The following is a 27,931-nucleotide window of genomic DNA, read 5'->3' as shown; positions in this document are numbered from 1 at the left end:
TCAAAAAATTGGATTTATATTCACTCGGTTATAAATATTAAAGTTTCTTATGTCTACTACATAAAACTTGAAAACTTGGGCGGCAGCCGAGGTTCTTTAAAACCTTTATCCCATGTTTGGAAACCATGAAACCATGAATTTTTTTCCATGTAATATTAAAGTATCAAGTGGTGAGAGAAGGGTAGGGAGGATCGGGGGAATGATTTGAGAAGGGGGGTGACTGAAAGAGGAGAGGGTGAAAAGTATCTAAAAAAGAAACCGTTACGAAAGTGCATAACACTCAACAGTCACCATCTCTCTATGTGAATACAGAAGCAGCTTTATTTTTAGCGTTCAGAAGGGCCTACTCAGCCGTTACGAAACGCTGACTGGGAAGTTGGTAGGTTTTCGTTTCCAAGAGAAAGCGAGTGAGAGAGAGAGAATACAAAACACCAGAAAAAAAAAGAAAGGAAAAATAAATCCCTTCTGAAACTCCAACCTCATACAATCTCGATATTTCCGCCCTCTCCCTTCATATAAATACAACTCCACCCGAATGCTTCCTCTGTCTCATCCTCATCTTCTCTTCTTCCTTTCTCTCCGCCCTAAACAAAGAAAGAAGAAAAAAACAAAACAAAACCCTAGTTTCTCTACTTTAATTTCTAGATCTCTTCTCCGAATTTCTTAATTCAGATCTCTTGAACTGGACTTGAATATATAGCATTTATCAAAGGTAATTGTTTTGATTTGACTTGGTGTGCTGGAATTTGAATCCTCCATGGCTCGATTTTCTCTATATGTTAGGGTTTTTTATCACTAGATATACAAATTCATGTACATATGAACATGAATACTTGTAATTTCCAAAGAATCCACACATTTATCTGTATTGTAGAGCGGTCGTTCTTAAATTGTTTGTTTTGTGATCTCTATGATTTTGGAGTAATAAATGATACATTATGTAATTCTTTTTTATTTGATTAATTTACAAGATATTGGACCATCTCATGTATGTTATGTTACTAGAATTCCTACAGAAAGCTGTCACTAACTTGTTCATATTTATTTTTTGTCGCTATTAGGCTCATTCTATGTAACTGAAATAAAAAATGATGCATGTTGGAGTTTGATTGGGAGAGTGGTTGTCTGTTTTGCATGAGCATTCTTGTGAGCACCATGGGATCCTATCACAGTTATTGTTTTCGTTTAGTTTCGCCCGATGGCATATTTTCTTTCAGTACAAAATTCGACCTTCGGTCATTTCGGGTCGGGTCAAAATCTTAACTTCCAAACGATGGGGTATTTTTTTAATTTTAAAATTCATAAATTCTATCATGTCCAAATATTATGAAATCCCAAAAGTCCGGTAAAAAAAATCTCATAATTTGGTCTCTAAAAAGTTTTCATCTAGTAAGGCACTGGTCAGTGGTCAACCTTGATGGCTCACTAGATCTGTTCTATTTGTTGGCTCACTTGATGATTATACTTGAGAACTTGGATTCCTTTGTAAGATTCAATGTTGACATTGGTTCTATCTCCAATCATTTTTTTTTGACTTACTGATAAGGTTTCTCATTCATTAGCAACTTAAGGTATCTATAATGCTGAATACTCAATAACGTTTACCAAAAGATGAATATCTTATTAATTCCATAAAAGTATTGGCAACTTCGATTTGGTTTGGATGGATCCACTGGCACTGAATGAGAAAGATGCTCTAATATGTATGAAATGGCATAGCCTGGATTGTGGGACATGATATATCAGATCTTTTCATTTCCTCAATGCATCTAAAAGAAGTTACTGATTTCCTTTGGGCTGCTCTTTTTCTGGCAAATATTCTTTGGCAGGTTTGCAGAGAAATGACAGAAGCCCATCCTGATTTTATAATTTTGGTTTAGAAGATTCTGCTACATTTGGTGAAAGCGTATACTTCAAAGATGAATAAATATCTTATTGGCATCCTTGTTCCTCTTCTATTTTCTCTGGTGTTCAGGAATTCAAAAAAGGGTAAAAAACGGGGGTTGCCTGTCAGTGTTGGTGGAGAACCTGGGTTCACAATCCGAAATTATCGTTTTACATCCCCTGTAGAAACTGTATGGGAAGGAATCTCGACACTTGCAGAGCTGTTTGAGCAGGCATGCAAGAAACATGCAGGGGAGCGCTTACTTGGCACTCGAAAGCTCATTGCAAAGGAAATGGAAGTAATTGATGGAAGGTCATTTGAGAAGCTTCATCTGGGAGGCTATGAGTGGCTGAACTATGCTCAAGCTTTTGAATCTGTGTGCAGCTTTTCATCTGGTTTAGTGAAACTTGGCCATGGGAAGGAAGAACGTGCTGCAATCTTTGCCGATACCCGAGCAGAGTGGTTTATTGCCTTACAGGTGTCTTATATTAACATGCCTTTACATTCCGAATAAATCATACTTCTGGTGCTTATTTTGATTTTTGTTATGTAAATCTGTTTTCTTATTCGTATGAGCTGCTGCTAGTTTATCTGAGCTAGATTTTTTGTGTAGGTAATTTTTTTTTCATCACAGGGGGAGTAATTTATAAAAGTAACATTGTTTAGGCATTCTCCAGTCCTTTGGTTGTATGGAAAATGTGGCCAATAGGATGATTGTTCTGATTTGCAGGATAGCGACTTCCACAATTTGTTAATACTGGTTTTATTTTCTTGGAATAGGGATGCTTCAGGCGCAATATCACAGTAGTCACCATCTATGCATCACTGGGGGAGGAGGCTCTTGCTCACTCACTAAATGAGGTTTCATCTCTCTCTCTCTCTCTCTCTCTCTCTCTCTCTCTCTCTCTCGTATAATTTGTGTTCTGCTCTGAGATAGTAGTGACCTCTATCATTTCCCTTCCCCATCACAAATACAGACAAGCTTAATCTATGGCTGTGTCTGATCAGGAATAATTGCAAGGGAATTTATTGAATTTGGGTCCTCAGGCAATTCATGTTCGTGGAAAATGATTTGTTTATAAGTAGGTGGCATTTATTACCTGATCTTTAGGGTTTGTTGACATTTTTCTTTTGCTAAAAAAGGCAGAAGTTCATTGAAAATGCCAAAGACGGTGCTGAATGAAGTAGGGAGCTTCCAGGACAGAGAAGTAAACGCATATAATGCAGGAACCTGGGAAAGAACCATGCTGTACTTTGGCTAACTGACTAGCATAGATTTGCTCCCAGTGTATTTGCCCACTTCTGATGGATCTGAGATATGACTCTTGATATCTTTTCTTCTCAGGAAGCGCTTCTCCAATGATTCAAAGAAGATAAGATTCATTGTTAATTCATCTGTTCACATTTTCACAATCGCTCTTGGCCACATTGGTTCAGTGTGAACAATATGTCAATGGTTGTCATTCCCAAAAAATTAAGAGCTCGTACCCAGGGCAAAAAACTCCCCCAAGGTAAAACTGAGTCGATGCTGGTTAGTCAATGAATTGACAGTGAGTTCTTTATTGACTTGGGTGAGTCAAACGAGTTTTTGATTGACCCAATAGGGCTAAAATTGAGCAGACTCAAGCGAATCAATGATTGACACCGGGAGTTGTCAAACGGTGGAAAAGACATCTTTTTCATTAACGAAAGATATAGTACAATTAGTATGCATGACTCCTTTAATATAATCCTTATTTGTAGCTCACCTTGATTACAGATAAATCTGTTGGTATCTATTTCGATGTTTTGAGGTCTGTCCACTTTTGGTATCTATTTTGATGTTTTGAGGTCCAGAAGTACCATCATTCTCGTAACATGGTAACTCTGTTACTCATACCATGATACATAAATTCTTGATATTTTCGGACTCTAATTTGCATTCACCTTCTGTGGTAACTATATTTTCTGTCCATCTTTCTCTATTTTTTAATGGAATCCTTAATATCTATCTCATATGCTTCCATTATATTATATGTTTGCTTTGCTTCTGCAGACAGAGGTTTCAACCGTGATTTGTGGACGTAAAGAACTGAAAAAGCTGTTAGACATTAGTGGACAACTTGACACAGTCAAACGTGTAATATATATGGATGATGATGGAATCTCAACTGAAGCATCATCACTTGGGAGGAGCACTAGCTGGGAAATAACCTCATTCCTTGATGTGGAGAGATTGGGCCGAGAAAATCCTGTTGATGCAGATTTGCCTGTTTCAGCTGATATTGCAGTTATAATGTATACAAGCGGTAGTACTGGTTTGCCCAAGGTTGGTGCCAGATTTTATTATTAGAACTCTTTTATGGAGATGTGAGTGGATAATGGCTTATGGGGTTTCATTTCTGCCATGCTTGGTGCATATGGTTAACAACTGAACCAATGCTTACTTGTGCTTGGAGTGCTGATTCTACAGATGGATTGAACTTTAGAGGTGTATGTGATATGTGTAAAGAGAAACCAAGAGGATGATTTCTGAGTTTCCAATTGAGCATAAAAATCTTATATTTACCCATATATCCTCATTTTCCATGCCATAACTTTTCTAGGAGTGTGGATATTCTAGTTAATGCGGATATTCTAATTAAAATGAAAATCACTTTGCCTTTTTGTTATATTATAACCAAGAACTCCTTCTACTTGTTTTGGTTTTATGTCATGATTTCTGTAATCTACGGAATATTATATCAGTTAATGTGATGTTTTAAAAGAGTTTACCTAGCATGCAAACTTACTCTCTTGATTGACGAGTATAAAAGAAACGATCATAATATTGTGTTTTTTGGTTGAAATGTTTCCACTTAGTGTCCTTTCAATAGACTGAAAAATGAAGCGGAGCTGCATATGAAAACTTACTTGAAATCTTAGTGCCTCTTTGGATGCCACTGGAATCAGTCATTATTTTAGTTTAATCTTATTTGCAAATGGAACATTAAGGCCTCTTTCGAAGCCATTGACTGTATCATTTTGAATTTATTGTAACAATTATTTTCAAATAACATATTTAACTTCAAAACCACTTCCATATAAATTACATGCAAATAATTTTTTAGGCATCCAAAGAGGATAATAAGCAACTTTAACATTTTCTCATTTGTAGTTTCATTTTCTAAATTTACGAAATTGCTTGAAATTTTAAGGTCTGATGAATAGTTATCTTAAGTACTCCTTGTGATAGCTTCCACTTCTTGCAGGGAGTAATGATGACACATGGAAACATCCTATCTACTGTTGCTGCTGTCATGACAATTGTCCCCGGTCTTGGTAGCAAAGACATTTATTTGGCATATCTTCCACTAGCTCATGTTCTTGAGTTAGCTGCTGAGGTATGACACTTAATTAATTGGATTCTGAAACCAGAGTAGTTCCATAAGCTTTTCAAAGCGTTTGTGATCAAGATTCTTTTCCTTTGTATGTTCAACTAATCCGAATATTGGTGTTGTAGAATGTAATTGTTGCCGTTGGGAGTGCTATAGGATATGGATCACCTTTGACTCTTACTGATACATCGAACAAGATAAAAAGGGGAACAAAGGGTGATGCTTCTGTATTGGGCCCGACATTGATGACTGCTGTTCCAGCTATCCTTGATCGCGTTCGAGATGGTGTGCGGAAGAAGGTTCACTGTTTTTCTTTGTAGACTTGATATCTGAAGTGAGATCAGTTAGACCAGTACTGACTTTTTATAATATTTCAGGTAGATACGAAGGGTGGACTTTCAAAGAGACTATTTGATATTGCTTATAGTCGTAGGCTGTCTGCGATGAATGGCAGTTGGTTTGGGGCATGCGGCCTAGAGAAGATCTTATGGAATTTTCTTGTTTTTGGAAAGGTTCGAGCAATTCTCGGAGGCCACATCCGTTTTCTGCTTTCTGGGGGTGCTCCTCTCTCTGGAGATACACAAAGATTCATCAACATATGCCTTGGGTTAGTACTACTATAATAGGTTTTAATTTTCCTTGTCAAAATAGAAGTTTATTTAGAATGAACTCTCCTTTATGAACTGGTCTTCGTGCTGATTTTGACAGCGATTTATATAGAACTTATTTCTTGTTTGTGTAACGTCTGAAAATAACTGAGAAAGCAGTTAAATCAGCTCCTCCAAGCTGTGGAGCTGAAGATCTCCAGTCTCTTATACTCATTATTGTACTAAACTCCTGCATGGATTGAATTCTATCATTTTCATTCCTTCTCCTTCAGTGTATGATGTGTTATACATTGATTTTGAGCTTTACAAGAATCAGTTGTTCCTGTTCTACAGTCACTTTGGTGGGTTTGAAGAGTTTGTTACACCTGTATCCATATATGGGTTTGAAGAGTTTGTTACGCCTGTATCCATATCTGGTGTGGGAATCTCTGAAAGTCGAACATTTTCCCTCTTCCCGTGATGAACTTGGAGTTGTTTGTTAGAGAGGTGGAGATGGAACATGCAAATGAGATCCAGTTACATAATAAGGAAATACTTCTCTTTAATGCTTCGTTTGGTTGCACAAAAACTCGGCAGCCGTCGGAATTTGGTTTGGATTTGGCATGCCATTCCACGTTTGGTTGCCAAAATGCATAGGACTCCCTTTGATTCGTCTGGATGTCTCTCATGTAATAATGGCTTGTCTCTTTCTTCCAAAAGCAAAGAATTATGGTTGAATTTTCTATGGAATGATGCTCTCTCTTTCTCTCTCTTCCCTCTCTCTCCTCTCTCCCTATATTGGTAATGACACCCCCTACTTTTTCTCCTACTCTTCGAGTATATGCCTTGCAACCAAACACTACTACACAATTTTCCGAGGTAATTCTAGGCAAATCAAAATGCTTGTCTCCTCCCTTTGACTTCCTATTCCACTACTCTCCCAGCCACCCCAAGCAACCAAACATAGCATAAGAAAGATAGAATTGAACTTCATCTAGAAAAAGAGGAAATATCAAGAATGAAGATGGCATTACCAAAGAAGAATACAAAGAAGAACAGATAAAAAGGTTGTAAGCCAACTACAAGTGCATAATTAGGAAGATGTTCTATGAAGAGAACATATCAACTGTCTGGAGACTTTGAGATGGCACAAATGGGTTGTACCAATATTACTTTTTTGAGTTTTACAATTTCACCATATCAAAGAAAAACCCATTTAACAGAACAAGTGGATAACTTATCATGCTCATGAGGAAATAGTAAAACTAACACATCAAAAGCCGTGAAATTGAAAATACAAGTGTCCCATAAAACAATTTACAAATGAGAAAAGTCTTTATCTAAAACTGCAGTGTTAGTGTTCTCAACAATATATGCTAAAAAACAATGTGTTCAAAAACATATAATTTATAATTTATTTTCAAAAAAAAAAAAAAAAAAAAAAAAAATATATATATATATATATATATATATATATATATATATATAGAGAGAGAGAGAGAGAGAGAGAGAGAGAGAGAGAAAGGATTATACGCTCGAGCGTACCAAGCTTATGGTATGCTCGAGTGCCCCAATCACATGGGTCCCACATTTTTTGTGGTGATCCAAAGCATTCATTTGGAAGGCTCTATCATAGATAGGGTGTGTACCAAAAATCAGCTCCATTGAATCCTCCTAACCCCTCCAAAAGTGGATGGCAAAAATGGGCAGATTTGTGGTCTGTCCATTTTGCCCTCCACAAATGGATGGGTTAGGATGATCCTATGGAGCTGATTTTTGGTACACACCCTATCTATGATATGGCCTTTCAAATGAATGCTTTGGATCATCATAACAAAGTGGGCCCGTATGTGCTTGGGCACTCGAGCGTACCATAAGCTTGGTACGCTCGAGCGTATAATCCTTTTCCTCATATATATATATATATATATATATATGCTCAAAAAATCGCCTCACTGAGTATGAGGGTTGGTATGCCTGTGAATGGTAATTTATGCTCAAAAAATCGCCTCACTGAGTATGAGGGTAGGTATGCCTGTGAATGGTAATTTTAGTCACCATTAAATTCTTAAGCTCATGATAAGTATTTCTTTCCCTGAATCAGAGTGGAGAATTTTAATTCTTTTCTAGAGCTGAACTTTATCATGTGGGTCAGTTCTTGATAACCTTTATAACATCAGGTTTGAAGCAAATAAAGTGAATTCATGTTTACTGGAGAAGTCATGAATATTTGAAACATAATACAACATACAAAACTTTCACGACAGAGTTGGACGTCGAACTTAAATATGCATGAAACTGCAATGATTTACTATCTGTCTTCAAAGAACAAGAAAGAGAAGCATGTTTGGACAAGTTCGAACTTTTCACAAGTACAGTTAATGTTTTTGTTATAACCATTGGACTATTTAAAGATATCAAAACCGAAATAACCTTCTCAACTACAAAAACAAGAAAAACCAGAATTTATCCATCCTGTTGGTTACTCCTCCAATCTCATCAAGCAAAGGAGCAAAAAGGCACATGAAGGATGGAAAAGCACCATCAAAATCCAGGTAAGAAGTTCTCCACTTTACAGCCGTTTTCATACCTTCTCACTTACAAGAGATGGCAGATATTGGTCTTTAAAGAGAAGGTAGGCAAGTAAATTTTTCTGTCCTACAAAAGTCAAAAGGTTTTAGATTTTGGTTTTACTATTCATTTCGGTCATGATGGAAATGGAAACATGTCAGCTTTGGATAGAAATTTCGGTGACAATCTTATAAAATCATCAAACCGTATAGAAACATATGCACATGGACATTTAACAAGAAACTTTAGGAAGTGTTAGAACAAGCACATACTAAAAAAACCATCACACGAGCAAAACAATCACCCATAATGATTTAATAACATCGAATACCTAGTGGCATGCGCTGTCGTGCATGTACATAGTACCATATTTCACATGTAATTCATACAGATATTTATTCATAATGCATACACCACATTTCACATGCAATTGATGTAAAAAAAATTATGTAACATATACTGATATAGTATACCATTAATACACTTAGGATTTTGATTTCGATACATGTTTCGATTTTGGTATGCACTTCAGAGGGGATGGAAAGGAGAACATTTTGGTCATTTCATGTTGGTTTCAGTGGAAATTTAAAACCATGCATAAAACACTTTGGAAAAGCTCTGCCCGTGCTGTAAATTTCATTCTCTCCTTATAAATTTTGCTAATGTTTTAAAAAAAAAAAAACATCGGACAAGTAACTACTTTCCTTGATGAGTTGCCAATTCTCACTAACAACTTTTGAGTATTTTTGCTGAGAAATCCCTGTCAGTGAAAACTCCCAAACCTCAGGGGTTTTTACCAGAATATTTGCACAGTTTATGTATCACCCATCCATGGAAGAATGCAACTTGGGGGTAACTTGTAACATACTAATGTATGTCTATAATGGTACAGCAGAGAGGATTGATTGCATGCCTTTTGTTTATACTTGTATCCTTGCATGCACATGTTTCTCATGATCCATTAATAAGTTGCTTCTGTGGCAGTTTGTTTTATCTTTATTGAAGTGCCTAATTTTAAGTTTTCTGTTTGTTCTTTAGATTCTAGTTCTCATGCATGCCATTTATCATATTTATAATATATCCAACTTTTAAGAGCATTGTTTTGTGAAGACTGTTACTCCAGAAAATGCTATGTTCTTGGCTCATTCTCTATAAATCCTGCGAAATTTACAGCATCTTTCTTTTCAATTTTGCATCTTCTAACATTTTCTTAAAGCTAAATAAATGGACAAGGATATTCATAACTGAAACTGGAGGTCCTGCAAAAGCACACGTTTTCTATTGTTCAATTGGATTTGGACTTTCTAATGCTTATGAATTGCTTCATTCATTCTTTTGTTTCTGCAGTTTCTTTTAGTCACTTTTCTCTTATATCTCATCTTTTACCTTATTTATTTGATTATTTACTTATTTAGTAGTTTCATTATGCAAGAAAAAACCACCTTTTCCTTTACAATGCTTCATGTAACCTGATTACGGGTGTAATAATTCGGTTCATGTGATATGTTTTCTCTCCTTAGAATTCTTTGCATAAATACCCATTTATCTTTGTTATTCTTTACCGGGTTCACTAATTTTGACCTTCCGAGTGATTCTAGATACATTTGTGAAATGGGAAATGGTATTTCCACTACCTTTGTCAGCATTTCCACACCCATTTGTCTTTTGTTGAAAATGGGGCCATTTTCAACAAACAACTAACACAAGGAGGTGGAAATGCAGCTGTTTTTAGGAAAATGCGAACAAGAGGTATCTGAATGCTATAAAAGGAGGTAGAAATATTCAAAATAGAAATTCCTTTCACTCAGTAGTATAATAGAAAATTCTTAGTCCAAGAATATTTATATTTTTCTATTCTGATTGTGGTTCAAATGATCTGTCACCTTTGGTGGTGAATAGCGGATTAACGAGTTGGTTTAGTGATTTGTTTGTTGCAGTGTATTTATATTATAATTTTATTTCCAGGGCTCCAATTGGGCAAGGGTATGGTCTCACCGAGACTTGTGCCGGTGGGACATTTTCTGAGCATGATGATACATCTGTTGGTCGTGTTGGTGCTCCACTTCCGTGCTCTTTTGTGAAGGTAAGAAATAATCCACCTCCATCTCTGATACGGAAAATGTTTTAGTAAATGGAGGAATTTCTCAGGGAAAATTATTGAGATCTCAATTTCTGAGAACTTTTATATACTATGATCCTGTTGATGATTGGTGATTGTTGTCGAGGAGAGATTATTTATGTACTTCTGTTGAACTCGAGTTTTGAACATCAGATACCTTATATTTGACTTTACCCTTTGACTGTTTCTGTTGAGATGATCTGTTTGTTCTAATTTGCAAGGACACCCTTTGGCTTTGTTTATTCTATTCCACATGGTTGGCATCATAGAGTTTCATAACATCCTATTCAGTTGCTAATACAAGCTGGAAAGACATATTAAGCAATGCAATTTTTCTCACACAGTTCTATATATTAAATCTTCTATTGAAGAAATAAACTAAGCTACCATTCAAAAAAATAAAAAAATAAAAAGAAATAAACTAAGCTGCAATTTGGTTCATGTGTTCTGCTTCATTGTAGAAGATATATATATATAATTTGAATTTCTCCCAAAATTCTATGAGAATTACACATCACTTTTGTTTACTTTTTTCAACAAAGGCACCCATTCAACCCACATATTTTCAATCCTATCCCCTACTTTATGCTTTTTAACAAAGGCACCCATTAAAGCCACATAATTTCAATCCTACCCCCCTCCTTTATGCTTTTTTAATTATGGAAATGTCTATAGATTGGAGGGCTAGGATCAGCCTATGGAAATGATTTTACGGGCACAACCTATTGATGTTGTGTTCCATCACATGGACGGTTTGGATCAACCTATGATCTAGTCTGTACAGTTCTTTGTCGGCCCGTGCATCGCGGGGGATTTTTTTACTAGTGTGTGTGTGTGTATATATATATATATATATATATATATATATATATATATATATATTGACAATTATTGTAGAAGATATCTTAGTTTAGGAGCACATATCCACGTCCTATTGTCATTTTGTTATTATGCTAGCCTTCCACTGAGTTAAACCTATTGAAGTTTTTTGTCTCTTGGGAGCACATATCCACGTCCTATTGTCATTTTGTTGTTATGCTAGCCTTCCACTGGATTAAACCTATTGAAGTTTTTGGTCTCTTGGGTCTACACTGTATTTTCCATGATTATATCTGGATTTGGCGATTTTACAACTCAACTAAGCCTTTGCCCCAAACTAGTTGGGGTCGCCTAATGAATCCTTTAGAAAATTTTCATGAAGAAGGTGAAAGGATCTACCTGGCTCAAATTGACTAAGTCTAATCATGACACTAGTTGGGTTCGTCTACATGGATCATTTTCTTACATTCTCTCATATCCAAGGTCATGTTCTCTGTTATGTTCCTAGCCCTCAAGTCTTTCTTCACTATTTCTACCCTAGTTGTTTTCGGTCTGCCCCTACTTCTTTTTACTCCCTTAACTTGGCACAAGTCACTTCTTCTCACTGGAGTATCCAAAGGCCTACGTTAGATATGCCCAAACCATCTTAATCGGTGCTCTCTCATCTCCTCAATTGGTGCCACCCCCACCTTTTTACGGATGTCTTCATTTTTAATTCATCCTCAAGTAGGCTACCTGGTTCACTCATTTAGGGTTCAAACTGTGAAGTGGCCTATTTTTAACTGGAAATTCTACACCTTGGGTTGGTTTATGAACTTAGCAAACTTACTGAAGCAGGTCTGACATACCAAACTTAATTTGGATGGATAAGCAGTTAGGTTTCCAACCATGATATCTAATGTTTGCCATTTTTAGAGAGATCCACATATCAGCCACACAACAGTCAGTACCTAATGACATGTCACAAGTCAAACTCTCTTTTCAATATAAGTCTTGATGATTGATTTTTTTTAATGGAAAGTCTTGATGATTGATGATTCACTCTTTCTAAATCTGTTTATAATGAACTCTATGTTGTACATCCATGGCCACAAAACATTAATTATGTACACGCTTCTTTTCATTTGGATTTGATTATCTTAAATTTAGTGGAAGTATGCTTCCATCGTGATTCCCATTTAGGTTATTATTTTCTTAAAAGTGTGTTTCTCACTTTCTCCTTTTGGTCATACCAAAAGAATATATGCTTAAAACTCATTTTATATTTCTAAGAAAACTTATGTGATTTTTTTTCAGAAACTTGGTAAAATGAATAAAAATTAAAGCTTGTAAAACTGTAAATCCCTAAAACTTGTAATTCTAATCCGATGTGAATTCTTCTTTAACTACTTCTAACCCTAACTGGTGCAGGATCAGTAGGGAATATACTACTAGCTAATTCCTATTGAACTAGCTGTCTAATATTGATTATTGTTGCTCTAATATCGAATGTGATGTTAAACTTATAGAGGAACGTCCACAAAATAATGGTCATATTTGACTTTTCACATGCTTTCCAAAAAAAATAGCTTTAAATCTAACCCTCCAATATATCTCGAAAATTCAATTATGGTTAGGATTGAAGATCTAAATTTATTTAAAGTTGGGCCAGCTCTTGGATAATTCAATCTAATCATTTTAATATCCGTCCAGTTTGTTCCTGTTATTTTGGATAAGGAGAAGAAGAAGAGTGGGGGAGAAGATAGAGTCTCCACTAGGGAGCTCACATGTAACATGATGTATATATACAGCCCGAAGTAAGGTTACATTAGGTTTACATGTACAAAGGCCATAATACCCTTCAACACTCCCCCTCAAGCAAGAGTGTATATATCATAGAACTCCAGCTTGTTACAAACACTATAATACCCTACACAAAACTATAATACCCATACACACTCCAGCTTGTTACAACACTCCCTCTCAAGCTGGTGTGGTGAATACATAATGAAAAGCATAACAAAAAAGGCAACTAAGTGGCCATCCCTACCACAATGAGTACAATGACGAGGGCCATGACCACTAGAACAATGGTCTCCCCTGAATCACGACTACCGCCAGTGGAATCACCACAGAGCTGCCCCCTGAATCAGAACAACGGCCAATTGATCTGTATACGAAGAGTTAGAATAGAAGCGCCTTAGCAGGGAAACAATAACGAACCACTAGCAAATAAGCACCCCAAAGGGGCGCACAACCAACAACGGCGAAGTACCATAAAGAGACATCAGTTGAACAACACATCGCCAATAGAAGAAGAAGCCCAACAACTAGAAAGGTGAGAGGAACCAACAACCAGCCAACAAACAGGGCGACATAAAATCAGCCCACCACAACAACGATCAGCAACCAAGCAACCAACAGGGCGATATAAAATCCCCCCATCACAACAACGATCAACAACCAACCAACCACCAGGGCCATACAAAATCAGCCTACCACAACAACGATCAACCGATCAACAGGGCGATATAAAATCAGCCTACCAAAACAATGGTTAACAACCAACCAACAGGGCGAACAACAAAGGGGCACACAACAACCAACCAACAGGTCGCACAACAAAGGGGCCAACAGGCCTCACAACAAAGGGGCACATAACTACCAACCAACAGGGCACACAAAAAAGGGGCGCACAACAACGAAACAATAGGGAGCACAACAACCAACCAACAGGGCGCACAACAAAGGGGTGCACAACAACCAACCAACAGGAGAGATAGCTTCAACAACGACCAATTGATAACGGCAACATGATTAGTCCATACCATCACCACCAACAAGGCAGATGTTAACGTTGGGTGTATATGACCTCACTTAAGTGGGGTTAGTTTTGTCATTTCATGCATTTCCTCATATATATACATATATATATAATACATTGTGTGGGGAGAGAGTTACGAGTGACTCTTCTTCATGCCACCTCTCCTTTCTCTTTTCTTCATTCTCTCTTCAATAATATCCGTTGATGTGAGACAACATGGTATCAAAGCTTCAGGTTGAAGATCGAGATCCCTAGCCCAAACTAGTATTGTGCGTATTCCCTAACCCTACCCCTTACCCTAATCAACCCTAAACCTAATTGCACCCCTCCCTCTTATTTGTCCTCATTGTCGCCCCACTCTATCACCCTTTTTCTTGCAATTCCCACCCTCTTTATTCTTAGTGTACAATACCATCCAGTAAACCCCCCTAAAACGGTCAAATACTAACCCTAATCCCTTAAACTATCTCAATAAGTCCCTAAACTCGCTTAAAGCCTTTTCCATTTCTTTGCCTTGATGTTTTAAACACTTTTTCTTGGATCTTTATCATCTCGTGGTTCGTTCCAGTTGATTGTTGGGCGCTTGTCTTATGTTGGTGTATTTTTGTGGTGGTGCTGCCCATTTCTATCCCATAAACAAAAATTAATGTTGGTGTTATTGGTTGTGGTATATGTTTGCAATAGTTGTTGGTGGTGTATGTTTTTGGTGGCTGGTTTTTCCGTACCTGTCATAGTTGATTGTATGTTTGTGGTAGTTGTTGGTGGCTTCATGAGACTTGGTTGTTGATTGGTTGATGTGGTGTTTCTGTTTCATTCGTGGTCGATTCGTGGTTCGATGGTTGTTGATCTGTGGTTTGCTTGTTGGTAGTCTCTTGGTCGTGCCGAGATTGTGTTCATAGTTACTGTAGTTGTGGAGATTCATTATGACGACCCTTACCTCTTCGACTAGGGTTTCTGGGTCTTCTATGACCCTACCTGTGGTTCTGATGATGACATTCGTTAAACTAAATGGCAAGAACTATCCTGTGTGGTCTCGCTCTCTTCATATCTATCTTAGAGCCCAAGGGAAGTCTATTTATCTCACTTCGGCTCCTTCGTCAGCCGAAAGTAAGGACCATATTCAGTGGCACCAAGAAGATGCACACATTAAGACTCTTCTCTTTCATAGCATGGAGCCACAGATTGCGCAGAACATATGATGTTCCTTTTCACGGCCAAACAGATCTGGGAGCATATTAAAACGTTGTACTCTGGTGAGAATAATCTGACACGGATTTGTGATACGTACTCGACACTACGACGTCTGGAGCGTGGTGATCGAATTGTTTTGGATTACTATTTTGAGTTTGTTCACCTTTGTGAACAACTAGATTCATTCTAGCCTTTTTCTACAGATCCTGTCGTCCTGGCTAAGCAGAAAAGCGACTTGAGATTTGTTCAGTTCTTTGATGGTTTGGGTCGTGATTTTTTACCGATCCGTCAGTTGATTATTGGTAAGGACTCTTTATCGTCCCTCACTGAGACCTTCTCATGAGTTCAGCGTGCTGTGAGGACAGAGGTCCCCGATGATTCCTCCATGGAGCGTTTTGCTCTTGCAGTGCAGACTGGTTTTGGTCGTGGTACTCGTGGAGGCCGTGGATGTGGTGGTCAAGATTCAGGGGGAGGCTGTGGATCCCGTTACTGTACGCATTGTGGTTATGAGGGTCATACTGTTGATTTTTGCTATGATTTACATCCAGAGCTGAGACCCTCACATGCTGCTCATCATGTTTCAGGCGCAACTACTTCTATCTCTGAAAATACCCCTCGCAGCCGACTCCTTCAAACATGATAGTTATTTCACGCACGGCATATGAGGCTCTGTTGCGCTACCAGGATGAGGGAAAACCAGTTACTGCCACTGTTACTAAGGAAGGTAGCAACCCATTCTGCTCTCTCAGTCGGTCAGGTTCTTGGCTCATTGATTTTGGAGCCTCTCATCATATGATGGGTAACAGTAGCCTCCTTAGTTCCTTTGAACCTAATTTTGCCAGTACTTCTGTCACCTTGGCAAATGGGACGATGTGTCCTGTTTCTGGTACAGGAGATACATCACTTGGTCCTGATTTTTCTTTCTTCGATACTCCGTGTTCCTTGTTTTCCTCGTATTTACTTTTTGTTAGGCAAATTACTCATCATCTACCATGTTCTCTAACATTTTTTCCATCATATTGTGTCTTTTAGGATCTTGCGACTGAGAGGAGGATTGGCTCGGGCCGTGAGGTAGGTGGCCTTTATTACTTTGATAGTGCACCTTCATTCTAGGCCTTGAGAGCCTCTGTTGACTCATTCATGTGGCACTGTCGCCTTGGTCACCCTCCAACGAATCGTCTTCAGCATTCTTCTATCTTTTCCAGTCCTATTAGCTCTTTTCAGTGTAAGTCGTGTGAGTATAGAAAACACGACTTAAGTCGTGTCGCCTTGGTCACCCTCCAACGAATCGCCTTCAGCGTTCTTCTATCGTTCCAGTCCTATTAGCTCTTTTTAGTGTAAGTCGTGTCAGTATAGAAAACACCATCGTGTTCCTCCCCACTTAGGTCAGTCAGTCATGTGTCGACTCCATTTGAGCTTGTTCTTTCAGACATTTGGGGTCCTTGTAGAATTCCTTCATTATTTGGACATCGTTATTTTATTGTATTTGTGGACAATTATTCACGAATGACGTGGTTATATGTAATAGAAGATCGTTCAGAAGTTTTTAATGTGTTTTGTTCCTTTTATGATGAGATCTATACACAGTATTCATGCTCTATAAAATGTTTGCTCACAGATAATGCACGTGAATATTTTTCTTTTAGTGGATTTCATCAATTTCTCTCTAGTCATGGCATCTTACATCAGTCATCCTATGCCCATACGTCTCAACAAAATGGTGTTGCTGAGAGGAAGCTTAGATATTTGGTTGATATGACACGCACTCTCTTATTTCAGATGCATGTTCCGAAGACATACCGGTTTGACGCTATTCTGACTTCATGTTTTCTGGCAAACCGTCCACCCTCATCTGTCCTCCAAAACAGGTCGCCATTTTCAGTTTTACATCCGTTAGAGAATCCCTTTCCTTTGGTTCCTAGAGTTAGGGCTGTAAATGAACCGAGCCGGCTCGCGAACATGGTTTGGGTTCGGCTCGGGCTCGTTCGTTTACTAAACGAGCCGAACCTGAGCCCAAAAATTAGGCTCGCCAAATAAACGAGCCGAACTTGAGCTTTGTATAGTTCGGCTCGGAAAAGCTCGCGAGCTTTTTAGGCTCGGTTCATAAACGAGCCGAGCTTTAACGCTTGGATTATGCTTGTTTTTATATATAAAATAAAAGAATGTGGGTTGTTTATCACAAATGAAAGTTTGGCCGAGTGGTTAAGGCGCTGGATTTAGAGGGGGCTTGGGTTCAAATCCCACAGATGTATGCTTTTATCATTCTTGAGCCTAGCCGAGCTTAAGCTCGGTTCGTTCCACCTAACGAGCCCGAGCCGAGTTTTCTCGAATATTTCACGAGCCGAGCAGATCTTTTTCGAAAACTAAACGAGCCGAGCCGAACACGAGCCTTTATAAAAACTAAACGAGCCGAGCCCGAACACCCCAAAGCTCGGCTCGGCTCATTTGCAGCCCTACCTAGAGTGTTTGGTTGTACATGTTTTGTTCATAATCTAGCACCTGGTCTCGATAAGCTTGCTCCACATGCCATCAAGTGTATTTTTCTTAGCTATTCTCGCACTTAGAAAGGCTACAAGTGCTATAGTCCACACCTTCATCGTGTTTTTTGCTGCTGATGTGACATTTTTTGAGGATAAACCATACTTTATGGAACCTTCTTCATCAACCCTCACCTGTTCTTCCACTTCCGCTGCCTGCTCCTGTTCCTCCTGCATCCTCTTCATCACCTAAGGTTAAAATTTATTCTTGTCTTCCTCAACACAGCCTGCATTACCCACATGTGCCGACGGCTCCTCATGTGAGCCACCTCCTCCACAGTCGGCTGATCCATCCACTGCTTCTGAGGTAATTGTTTGTTTGAATGTACCTGATGATGCTCCTGTATCATCCCGTACACGTTCTCGTTCTACAAAGCACTCTATTTCTGATGTTGTTTCTTATGCTCGCATGTCTTCTACTTTTTCATTCCTTTTTGCCCTCTGTTTCCTCTGTCTCTATACCTCGTTCAGTTTCAGAGACTTTGGCACATCCTGGTTGGAGAGCAGTGATGGATGCTGAGATGAGTGCTTTGCAGACTAATCATAAATGGCAGTTGGTTTCTCTCTCTCCTGGGGCTCAGGCAGTAGGTTGTAAGTGGGTATTCACAGTGAAATATTTACCAGATGGTACAATAGAGAGACTAAAGGCAAGGCTAGTCGTAAACAGGTACACAAACCTATGGGATTGATTACACAAATACGTTCTCCCCTGTTGCAAAAATCCCGCCAGTTAGAGTTCTTATTTCACTTGTTGTTAATATGTCGTGGCCCCTAGTTGGATGTCAAAAACGCATTCCTGCATGGTGAAATGCAAGAGACCTATATGGAGCAACCTCTGGGTATGTTGCTTAGGGGAAGATGAAGAATTCTGTTTGTATGTTGTGCAAAGCCTTGTATAGACTTAAGCAATCTCCCCATGCCTGGTTTGGGAGATTCAGTGAAGCCGTTGTTAGGTTTGGCATGACTTAGTGCGTTGTGGACCATTATGTGTTCAGCTCTTAGTTTAAGGAATAAGGATGGTCAGATCTTTCTGGTTGTCTATGTTGATGACATTATTATTACTGGGAGTGATAGTGCAGGCATACACAGGCTGAAGGAATTTCTTTAGAAAGAGTTTAGCACTATGGACCTTGGTCGCCTTAGATATTTCTTATGGACAAAGGTAGCCTACTCACGTGAAGGGGTATCCCTGTCATAAAGGAAATATGCGCTAGATATACTGGAGGAGACATGATTATTGGGTGCAAAGTCGGCTGAGACACCCATAGATCCCAACATCAAGCTTTCTCCTGATAAAGGGAGAATTTCTGGAGGACCCAGGGAGGTACGAATGCTTAGTTGGGAAATTGATTTATCTGACTGTCACACGCCCAGTCATATTCTATGATGTTGGAGTCGCTAGTCAGTTCATGAGTGCACCACGGACATCACATTTGTCAGCAGTCACACAGATCGTGAGATACCTGAAGAAGTCTCCTGGTAAAGGATTGATCTTCAAGAAACACAGGCTTACGAGAATCGAGGAATATTCCGATGCAGACTGGGCAGGACCCCCTGCAAATAGGAGATCGACTACCTGCTATTGTACCTTTGTTGGAGGCAACTTGGTATGCTGAAAGAGCAAGAAACATGATGTCTTATCCAGATCAAGTGTAGAGGCAGAGTATAGGGCCATGGCCTATACAGGGAGTGAGTTGATATGGTTGAGATCGATCAGGTCAGAGATTGGGCTTCCCTACTCATCTCCCGGTTCTCTTCACTATGATAACCAGTCCGCCATTCATAATAGAACATAACCCAGTCTTCCATGAGAGTAATAAGCATATAGAAGTGCAATGTCACTTTATTCGTCATAGAATTAAAAAGGGGGAGAGTTGCATAGTATTCACTAGATCAAATGATCAAGTAGCAGATATGTTTACGAAGCCCTTAAGCATAGTGAGATTGAGTGACTTATGTAACAAGGATATATACATTCCAGCTTGACGGGGAGTGTTAACGTTAGGCGTATATGAACCAGACTTAAGTGGGGTTAGTTTTGTCATTTCATGTATATCCTCACACACACACATATATATATATATATATATATATATATATATATATATAATATATTACATTGTGTGGGGAGAGAGTTATGACTGACTCTTCTGCACGCCACTTCTCCTTTCTCTTTTCTTCATTCTTTCTTCTCTCTTCCCTAATATCCATTGATGTAAGACAACAATAGACAACTACAGTGCCACACAACATCACACGGCTTCGATAAAACACGAAGAGGTAGGCATGAGAATGAGGGTAGCAAGCCACAAACAACAACAAGGCCAAAAGCAACACAAATGACCACAACCACAACGAAGGCGGAAATCAACGCAAAGCAACTACACCTCACGCAGCTTTGGAGCACTAACAAACACTACTCACAACGTGAGCCCATAACAATAACGATCAATCAATCAACAAGAGTGAGATTCACAACAACGACGATCACCATCACGATCAGCCCAACCAAGAAGGAGGGCGCAACATCAGCCGGAGCCACCAACAACACAACACTCTATCCTCGGGATTGCATTTGGCTTAATGCCTTCAACTTGCATCGGAAAAGAATAATTTCAAGGCACCTCATATCTCTCAGACATTTCATCAAACAGATGGCGTGCAGTCAAAACAAACTCCATAAAACACAACGATTACGGAGAAAGAGACTACAGAGATTAGGATGGAGTGGAGGGAGGGGGCTCAAACGATAAAGAAAGGGGTATGGGGAATAGGAACCAAATAGGGGTTCTAGGTTTAGGGATTTAGAAGAAAAAAAACAAGGATTTGGATTTTGGGTGAGGAAGGGATGGATTTACAAAAGGGGGATTTTTTTTGGAAAAGTTGGTGGGTGGATTTACAAAGGGTATTTACGAAAGGGTTGGGATTTAGGGATTTAAGGCAATGTGTTAGGGTTGAGGGATCCACAAAGGGTGGAGAAACGCAAAGTGGGTTTTACTTCAAGGGAGGGAGGGGCTTAGGGTTGTCGCAAGGATGGAGAAGGGGTGGAGCATGGCTACGGTTTAAGTGGAGTTGGGGTTAGAGATGGAAATGGATAGGGAGAAGCAAGGCTAGGGGTTCTCTTCCTTTCTATTCCTACATTCTTCTTTTGTGATTTTTCAATGAATCAGACTTGGCTCTAATACCATGTTATTTTGGATAAGGAGAAGAGGAAGAAGAAGAAGAGTGAGGGAGAAGATGGAGTCTGTACTAGGGAGCTCATATGTAATATGATGTATATATAGAGCCCAAAGTAGGGTTACATGTACAAAGACAATAATACCCTTCAACAATACTACAATACCCTTCAACAATTCCCCTTGTTCTTGGTAAAACTTAAGTTTTGATGGGAACTTTGATCTAAGAAATCTATAAAAAATAGAGAAGTTCACTTATCCAATTGTTGAGATCAACCGACCTGGACATTGAATTCCAGATCTGATTGGATCAGATTGGTCGCCCAAGTTTGTTTAGCAAAATTTGTAAGAAAGATTTGAACTTTCCTTATTAAGCTTGAAGATCTAAGAAAGATATCTTTTCTGGTAATTATCGAAGTCAATGGTTTAATATCACCTTAAGAGGATAAAATGGATAGATTTCAGGGCATCGCACCACTAAACCGATGGAATCATTTGGACGAGCGATCAATAAATCACTTCAAGATCTAAAGGGAAGAAATCTCATTGTCACAAGTCGAGAGCTCTGGTTTTTACTTTCGTGCAATAAATCTCGTAAAAAATTGCCAACAACCTAAATTATATATTGGATGTGTTTTAGAGAATTCCAAATCCCTTGCCCAAGCAAGCTAAAAACCAAAAAAACAAATATGCCATTTTCGAGAAATTCCCTCCCCCCCCCCCCCCTCCAAAAAAAAAAATTGACGAAGATGAGCTCCCTCTTTAACAATCATGTAATGCCTGGGTGGGGCCCATTCTGAACACTCATAAACTCAAGACTCTACGTATCCATATGACTTATTAACTTAATAAAGCACTCTTTAATCACTCATTAACTTGCTAATGGGGCCCAGTCCTTCAGTGAAACTTCGACAAAACTTGGGGTTGACATCTTTGACCTTGGGTTCAACCCTCGATGTTTTCGTGAGTATGGCCCTCCATCACCAACCTACATTAACCCTTCCTTTTTAAGCACTATAGCCCTATCTCTTTCTATGTGTTTCTTGTTCTCTTCGAATGACTCTTCCTACACATTTCATGTTCACTTTCCAAGATGCTTCCAACATGTTTCCTCTTTACTTTCTTGTTCTCTTCCAATTACCCCTTGCTTCCTGCATCGCCTCTCACCTTTACTTCACATGCTGGGAACTATGGTTTCTTTTAACTTACCAACTTCTCCAAAAGCTTAAGCTGTTTGAGAAAGGCGTTATTTATCTTTTATACTTTAACACTCCTCTGCACGTGTGGCCCACTTGGCAAACATGTGGCACATGTGGTCCCACTTTGGGCCGACCATCGCATGTGGATTTTTGCTATCCGGGAGGTTTGAACTCGAGACCTTTGGCTTTGATACCATGTCAACTTACCAACTTCTCCGAAAGCTTAAGCTGTTGGAGAAAGGCGTTATTTATCTTTTATACTTTTATATGAGATTACTGTTTAGAGACTCTCAATCTAAATATCTCACCTAGGTTGGTGTTTCTCATGTCAGTTCAGAAATATAGTTCGTCATACGACATTTTTTGTTCCTGTAATTAAAAACTTCAAATCATAAGTACTGTTTGAACCTATTAATTTTGCGACAATGCTTCTACTTTTGTGGTTGTACCCTAACTCAGTTCAGGAAGTATCATGGGCATATGTGACATGCGACAAGAAAGTATCTATTGAGTCATTGCTGTTTTTCCTTTTTAATTATTTTCTTTCAGAAAGAATCTATCTAGTGTTTAAAACTTTTTTTGGGTGGATCTGTTAGATTTCGTACTGATATTAGCCTATTAGTGTGCTTAATATGTTGATGTGTTTTTGTTTTTGTTATATGAAAAATCTCTGTTGAATATACGAAATCTAGATTTATCACTGGGGATATATTTGTCCTTGTGTACTTATGATTGCACTCCGTCCTCTAATTTATCATAAACAATCCTGTCATACTAATATGAATTCTTTCATATCCAGTTGATTGATTGGCTGGAAGGGGGATATTTAATTAAAGACTCACCAATGCCTCGAGGGGAAATAGTTATTGGCGGTCCAAATGTTACAATAGGATATTTTAAAAACGAAGAAAAAACAAATGAAGTATACAAGGTGGGGTTTTTTCTCAATATCTTGAGTGGTTGTTGCCCGTAGTTAACTGGGGAGTAATCACTTTGTATGCTTATGTCTTAATGGAAAAAAGGTCGATGAGAGAGGAATGCTGTGGTTTTACACTGGTGACATTGGGCAGTTCCACTCCGATGGTTGCCTAGAAATCATTGACCGCAAAAAAGATATAGTGAAACTTCAGCATGGAGAATATGTTTCTCTTGGAAAGGTATGAACACTGTACATTGGTAGATGTTTCCTGCCATATATTTTTTCCCTTAAAGTAACATATTCGTCCCATTTCAAAAAAAAAAAAAAACTATCCGTTGCAGGTGGAAGCTGTTCTTCTTGTGAGCCCTTACGTGGACAGTATAATGCTGCACGCTGATCCGTTTCACAGTTACTGTGTGGCTCTTGTGGTTCCTTCGCAACATGCATTGGAAGATTGGGCTCTGAAGCATGGGATTGGTTTTTCTGATTTTTCAGATTTATGTCAAAAGGAAGAAACCATGAAGGAGGTGCATGGATCACTAGTAAAGGTTTGCATATCAGCTCTTCTTTCTTTCTTTCTTTTTTTTTTTTCACTTTGTTCACTTTAGTTTAGTATGATATCAGGGCATCTAACTATTATGAACTGTGTCGTCTGAAAATTTTGCTGTTTTGAACATACTGAATTTTTATATATGTTTCATAATAATTCTTCTTTGTCTGAGTTACTTCTCCACCAGAGGGCCAAGCTCATGAGGTAGAATGTTATTCATGTTCTACTAAACATCAACCTATGATTTAGCTGACACTTTGAATTTGTTGCTAACACTCGGGTCAGCACATGTCGACAATTGTAAGCATACTGGTAGAAGTGTCAGACTTAATGTGGTTGTGGCGAGACGTTTCGTACCATATCAAGTGAAATACTGTTTATTGTTAGATATAGAGTTTACCTCCTGTTTTATCATTAGCTCTTATCTTATTGTTAATTTTCCTTTTACTAATATATGTTATTATCCCTCTTCCCTGAATCTAAAACTCTAAACAAACTCTTCTTTGAATATTATGTTCATTGTATCCTGTTGGTCTCTCTTTTTTGCTGTATATTGGAGACTAAAAAGAAATAGACTAAATTGATGAATGTATTGTTATTTGGTTATCCCATGCTTGTATTAGACTTAAAGTTTCTTAATCTTAAGATTTATTAGTTTGTTAAATAAATATCATATTAATTTCGTTGCAAATTATATGATTATTAATCAGTAACTTTATATGTATGTATTCCTATGAGTGTGCTCCTCATTTCTAGATTTTTATGGTTTACCATATCGAACACCTCGTATCTGTGTCGACACTCAACACACGAATCCGTGTCCACAGATCATAGACAGTGTTGAGAGTGGTGAGGAGAAGAGAAGGAAGGAAAGAATGAGTTAGGGTCTTCTCCTCCTCACTAAAGTATTTATATAAAGATGGAAAGTACAATGACCACTATGCCCTTAGGCACTTACACACACACACAAACAAATACGCTTCTAACACTCCCCCTCAAGCAGAAATGTAAATATTGAGCTTGGTACAAATATCACTAAGTCTAGCTTTGCTTAGGGGCTTGGTGAGGGCATTGGCAAGTTGGTCTACCGACCGAGTAAAAGTGGTACATATCTCTCTTTGGTGGATCCTGTGATGTATGAAGTGACAGTCCACTTCAATGTGCTTTGTACGCTCATGGAAGACAGGATTGGTAGCAATGTGAATAGCGGCCTTTTTGTCACGGAGTTCTTCTAGAAAGAAAGGAATACCCTAGTGAAAGGTTACACCTATAGAGATGAAATATTTGTCACTACGAGGAATAGGTTGAGTAGAAGACCAATTTATTATTGTTAATAGACTTGTCACCCAATATTATTGTTAGGTTCTTCAAAATGCTGCATAGGTAATTCAATCTCTCTCCTTCAAGTTGTTTCTGAAGCATAGCAAATTTCCAACACTAATTCGTTTCAAAGGAACTGTCAAAGTCCACCAAATATTGGAATGAGGATCTCGTAAAATATTTCAAAAAAACCAGAATAGACACAGTTCTGGTATGGTGGATTGCAGAAGAGTAAAGGAGGGAGTGAGCAGTGCCCTTATAGGGCTTAAAGGGTTGGTAAATGGCATGATGTGGATGAACTTGAGAAAGTAAAATTTTGTCTCTTGTAGAAGAAGACATACCAGAAAATTTCAATTTGAGAGTAGAGCCTATCCAACAAAACCACTACACATTAACCAGTTTATTGAGTTTATTAGAGCCTATCGATGATGAACATGAATTAGTAGTAAACATTAGCTTTGGTATTCATGAGAAACACGTCAGTATGGCATGACCTCATTGTAAATTTGTAATACAATGAGGCATGCCCGCACACTATTACATAGTAAGCCCCATCTTCGGTTGGTTTGAACTGTCCATTTGATAGCCGCTAAGATGGATCTCCAAATCATGCGATCTTAACATCTAATTATATGAATTTTTTGTTGTTGAATGTGCCAACAGTAAAAAATTACAGATAGTCAAAGTTCAAATTCAATGACTGATTGATGGTGATCTTTGGGTCGTTGCAGATCCATCTTAGGGAGGGCCCATTGGATGAATGGGTTGGCATTAACCAAAAGTGGTCCCACTATGTAATATCGGGTGTGCCTCGTTGCATTATAATGATGTTGCATTCTATTGTAGCATTCACATGTAGTATTCAGAATCCATTGTCCTGAAGGCAATTGCAAGTGCTAGAGTAGATGTGGCCTACACTTGTGCGGCCATATTCTTATCAGGCCAATTCTTGACCCCTTGTGCTTTTTAGTCTTATATAGATTGTAACTCAAATGTCGTCTGCTCTGCTTTTGCCTTTGCTTTTGCTTTACTATTCAATAGGGGTGCAGGTCGGGTCGATTTTGGGCATTTGGGTTGAGCTTTTACCATAAAATCTGTCTGGTTTGGGTTGATTCCAATTCATTTTTTTAGCAAAAGCCCAACCCGACCTGACCCAAATTGCACCCTTGCAATTCAAAGTACGCCAAGTTGTTTTCTCTAGTCTACGGATAGATAAGACAATGGCCATTTAACATTACCATCTTCACTCTGATTTCTCCTTGTAGGCATCAAAGAATGCAAAGTTGGAGAAGTTTGAGATACCAGCCAAGATCAAGCTGCTTCCTGATGCATGGACTCCCGAAACCGGTCTGGTCACTGCTGCTCTCAAGATCAAGAGAGAAGTTGTCAAAAAGGCGTTCGCTGAGGATCTGACGAAGTTATATGCATGAGGGCCAAGCTATTTCATTCAGTTTTCTTTTTTATTTTGTAGTGAGTAGTGAGGTTTCCTTCAAGATTTGATTATTTCGTTCTTTCTTTAAGTCCAATTTTTATTACTCTGTTTCTTATTTTCAGAATCCATCTGAATGCCATCAAACTATCTTTTGTGGGGCAATATTTTTCTCGGCTCTGTTTCTTTCTACGTAAAATGGACCTATAACAAATTTCAGACTCAAGTCTAAAAATGGGCATACGATTTGTTTTTACTTTTTACGCCCATTTTACATCGAAAAAGAAACAAATCGAAGTAATGAAATGTAAAGCTAAATGTTCTACAGAATCCTTGTCAATAGATTTAGACATTTTCACAGTATCCCTCCAGTTGGAAGTTTCCTTCTTCTCATTATAATTACATATGGAATACAAATCACAGCGACAAAGAATAATTATTCTAGCTTTTCTAATTAATTGAGTTTTAACTAGATGCTTGCTTTGTGCATGTTTGGCAACCATGAAAAAAAATTCATGGAATCTTCTATCTATTTGCTAGATAGAAATTAGAAGGGCTCAGAGGGATTTGGGAGGAAGTAAGGCATGATAATGGGCTCAAAATTGGGGAAACAATTTCTCATCTAGGCAGCGTATTTTCTCCCCATCTTTTAGAAACTTCCTCACTCCCCCTCAAGTCTCTCCCTCTCTCAGTAGTGGTGGTGCTGCAAATATTCTATTGAATATTTTTTCATGGTTGCCAAACATTCTAGACTGCAAAATCTTTTTTCCATGTAATATTAGTTTATCCATTAGTGGAAGAGGGGCAAGGAAGGTGGGAGTGGGAGAGGGAGAGAATTGAAAGGGCATCTCCGTGGAGAGGGTGAGAAGTGGCTGAAAAACAGGCAAAAGGAAAAACTCTACTCAAAATAGAGTTTCATTTTTGGGAAATGATATTTGCGCCAAGTGTTTCAATACCACTTGTTTGTCGTGTAGTATTTAAAGGGTTTAAAGAGCTTTTTGAGAACCGTAATATCCTCTGAAATCCCTTTAAATACTACAGACAAACAAGTGGAGCGCTTGTTTATCGAAACACCTTGGCGCATGTATCATTTCCCTTTATTTTTCTTATTTGGGTTTCTGCAAAACAAGTCTGGTTACTTTGCTTTATTTGTAAAAACAATTTTCTTCTTTGACGATGTACAGATAGATCACATTTAGTAAAGCTTGCAAATCAGGTCTTGCCATCATTTTGTGACCAAAATACCCATGGTAGATGAGGAGGGGTGGGACTAGATGGGCTTTCTGGTGCCCTATTGGGATCAATGATTCTAATGAGGAAAGGGTAAGTGTAGTTTCCATGGCGTGGGATTACTGAAGATAGTGTTATGGACATGTTAGTAGCTGAGGGGGTTCTCTAAACGTTATTAGATGGATGGATGGTAACAGGCCTCATCGTTGGAGATTAGTTGAGTTTGATCGATGAGATTCG

General features: G+C 38.5%; 1 protein-coding gene across 2 annotated transcripts; it reads left to right on the top strand.

The window, feature by feature from the left end:
* The first annotated feature begins 400 nt into the window (after window positions 1-400).
* On the top strand, window positions 401-26,626 carry LACS9 (long chain acyl-CoA synthetase 9). 2 transcript variants are annotated; one of them, XM_077392716.1, is made up of 12 exons: window positions 401-712; window positions 1,830-2,363; window positions 2,666-2,746; window positions 3,921-4,193; window positions 5,116-5,247; window positions 5,367-5,540; window positions 5,619-5,848; window positions 10,365-10,482; window positions 23,043-23,174; window positions 23,266-23,400; window positions 23,504-23,710; window positions 26,298-26,626. In XM_077392716.1, exons 2-12 carry the CDS (start codon window positions 1,920-1,922, stop codon window positions 26,460-26,462), a joined length of 2,091 nt encoding a protein of 696 aa, XP_077248831.1. In that variant the 5' UTR covers window positions 401-712; window positions 1,830-1,919; the 3' UTR covers window positions 26,463-26,626. The 2 variants fall into 2 exon arrangements, with proteins under 2 accessions (XP_077248831.1, XP_077248832.1); XM_077392717.1 differs by having other exon boundaries at window positions 406-712; window positions 1,976-2,363.
* The last annotated feature ends 1,305 nt before the right edge of the window (window positions 26,627-27,931 follow it).

The sequence above is a fragment of the Tasmannia lanceolata genome, unplaced genomic scaffold (assembly GCF_043159265.1).
Source record: "Tasmannia lanceolata isolate RefF3 unplaced genomic scaffold, GAP_Taslan_0.1 ptg000012l, whole genome shotgun sequence".
Lineage (NCBI taxonomy): Eukaryota > Viridiplantae > Streptophyta > Magnoliopsida > Canellales > Winteraceae > Tasmannia > Tasmannia lanceolata.
Note: the sequence above shows the minus strand (reverse complement) of the source record. Positions and strands in the feature narration are given on the sequence as shown.

Coding starts and splice junctions, on each gene's coding strand:
- LACS9 (XM_077392716.1), top strand. CDS start 1,920: ATGAATAAATATCTTATTGGCATCCTTGTTCCTCTTCTATTTTCTCTG. Junction 2,747..3,920: donor TTGCTCACTCACTAAATGAG/GTTTCATCTCTC, acceptor TTGCTTCTGCAG/ACAGAGGTTTCAACCGTGAT. Junction 5,541..5,618: donor GAGATGGTGTGCGGAAGAAG/GTTCACTGTTTT, acceptor ATAATATTTCAG/GTAGATACGAAGGGTGGACT.